The sequence below is a fragment of the Schistocerca nitens genome, chromosome 4 (genome assembly GCF_023898315.1).
Source record: "Schistocerca nitens isolate TAMUIC-IGC-003100 chromosome 4, iqSchNite1.1, whole genome shotgun sequence".
Classification (NCBI taxonomy): domain Eukaryota; kingdom Metazoa; phylum Arthropoda; class Insecta; order Orthoptera; family Acrididae; genus Schistocerca; species Schistocerca nitens.
In genome coordinates this window covers 752,904,281-752,906,261 of record NC_064617.1, presented here as the reverse complement: position 1 = coordinate 752,906,261, position 1,981 = coordinate 752,904,281, and the positions used below count along the sequence as shown (strand labels likewise).

At 35.6% G+C, this 1,981-nt stretch overlaps 1 protein-coding gene across 1 annotated transcript; it reads right to left on the bottom strand.

Moving 5' to 3' along the window:
• Positions 1-1,064: 1,064 nt before the first annotated feature.
• On the bottom strand, positions 1,065-1,637 carry LOC126252550 (uncharacterized). Its single transcript, XM_049953449.1, has one exon. It carries the CDS (start codon positions 1,635-1,637, stop codon positions 1,065-1,067), a length of 573 nt encoding a protein of 190 aa, XP_049809406.1.
• Positions 1,638-1,981: the final 344 nt, after the last annotated feature.

Below are 1,981 nucleotides of genomic sequence, written 5' to 3'. Positions count from 1 at the left end.
GAAGCTGGTGAAACATTATGGTTTAACCTCGGATGTATAGTGTTGAGTATTTGAAAAATATTTGTTCAAGGGGGAGTGTTGGGGATATGTGAACATACACTTTCCAGTGTGCATGGTGGCACACAAGATATGATGAGCAGAGTGCATTAGACTGTGTGGAATATACAAGTTCAGTGTTTATTGATGGGGCAACGTTATATAATTTGGTAGTTAAATGTATTAATATGTGTTGTGCGAATAAAGCATAAGTTTATTTTGTCCCTTAAATAGTTCTTACTTGTCATTTAGCTGCGTTAATCTGCATAAACTACAACAGGTTTCAATAAACAAAAGTGCCAGCGCAGAAGTGCTGAAACGTGTTTTGCATAAAGGGCAGAACCTATAGCCAATAACGAAACATTAAGTATGCTCGAGAATGGTGGCATTATGAAGGTAGAACGACGTAACACACAAAGTTTCACGGTTTACTGAACTGGCACGAACAGTGACTTTTGCAACTGCCAGCCATTTCGTGACAAATGTTTCTTTTCTTCCTCCGATCATTTACTTACGCACAAACTTTTCATAAACGTCAGAAGTTAATTCCCAGTCGATTCGTGCTGAACGTTTTCATTGCTGCTAGGATAAAAAAATATATATCCAACCTCTAAATGATTGCACAAAGATTTATTAAAGTGCCAGAACTTAACATAATTGAACAACAGAACTATATATTTTTTTTAAAAACTTCACAGATCACTAATACAAAGAACAAATACGTCAAAGATACTTGCACACATGTAACAGAAACAAATATGTACTTGTAATATTATTTACAATCCTTTAACATTCTCCCACAAGTTCATATTTCATCACCAAATCAAGAATTTTGCTCAATCTTTATTTTCATTAGTTACTTCCATCCCAATCTAAGTTTTCATTCTTGATAGCTTCTTTGCTGATAAGCCCTTAGTGAGAATGTCAGCTGCCTGATCTTGTGTTGAAGCATACTGGACATTGATCTTCTTCTCATTGACTAACTGTCGTACATACTGATAGTGTGTTTCAATATGCTTAGAGCGTTCTTAGAATCCTGCGCCTTTGATATATTTAATAGCACTTTGATTGTCAATGCGTAAAGTAGAAATTGAACTGTTTTCAACAATGTCAATTTCTTTCAATAAAAGATCAAGCCATACTAGAGATTTACTTGCCTCACTGGCAGCAACAAATTCAGCTTCCATTGATGATTGTGCTACACATTTCTGTAGTTTACTTTTCCACATTACTGGTCCACCACAAAACTTCATTAAAACTCCACTTGTTGAACATCTAGTCAATTTTTCACCTGGATAATCAGCATCGCTATAACCTTCTATAGCAGAATTGTTTGTTTTCCTAAACTGAATTCCATCATTTATTGTACCCTTCAAATATCGAAGAATTCGTTTAATTAATTTTAGGTGTGCTTCAGTAGGCGAATCTTGTGCTATTGAAGCAACATTTACAGCATAAGCTAGATCTGGAAGTGTCCCCAATGTTAAATATGTGAGACTGCCTATAATTTCTCGGTAAGTGTCGGTATCAGTAGCTGGTGGTGACTTATCAGGTATCCATCCAGGCTCCATTGGTAATGATATTGGCTTTTCATCAGTCATATGATACCTGGCTAACACTCTTTCCACATATGCACTCTGATTAATCTTCATACAATCATTAAATCTTTGGACTTGCAAACCAAGATAAGAATCCACCTACTACCATATCAAATTCTTCATGTAATTGTTTTGTGTTATTATGAACTGTTTCACCAGGTCCCATTATCAATCCATCATCCACATGAAATAAAACGATTAAATGTACATTAAAATACCTACAAGGATCAGCACTACTCTCCGGCAAATTTGATTTCTTAAGGTATAACTTTAAACACTCATGCCAAAATTTTGCTGCTTGCTTCAGTCCATACAAGCTTCGAAGCAATCTGCAAACATGGCCTGTG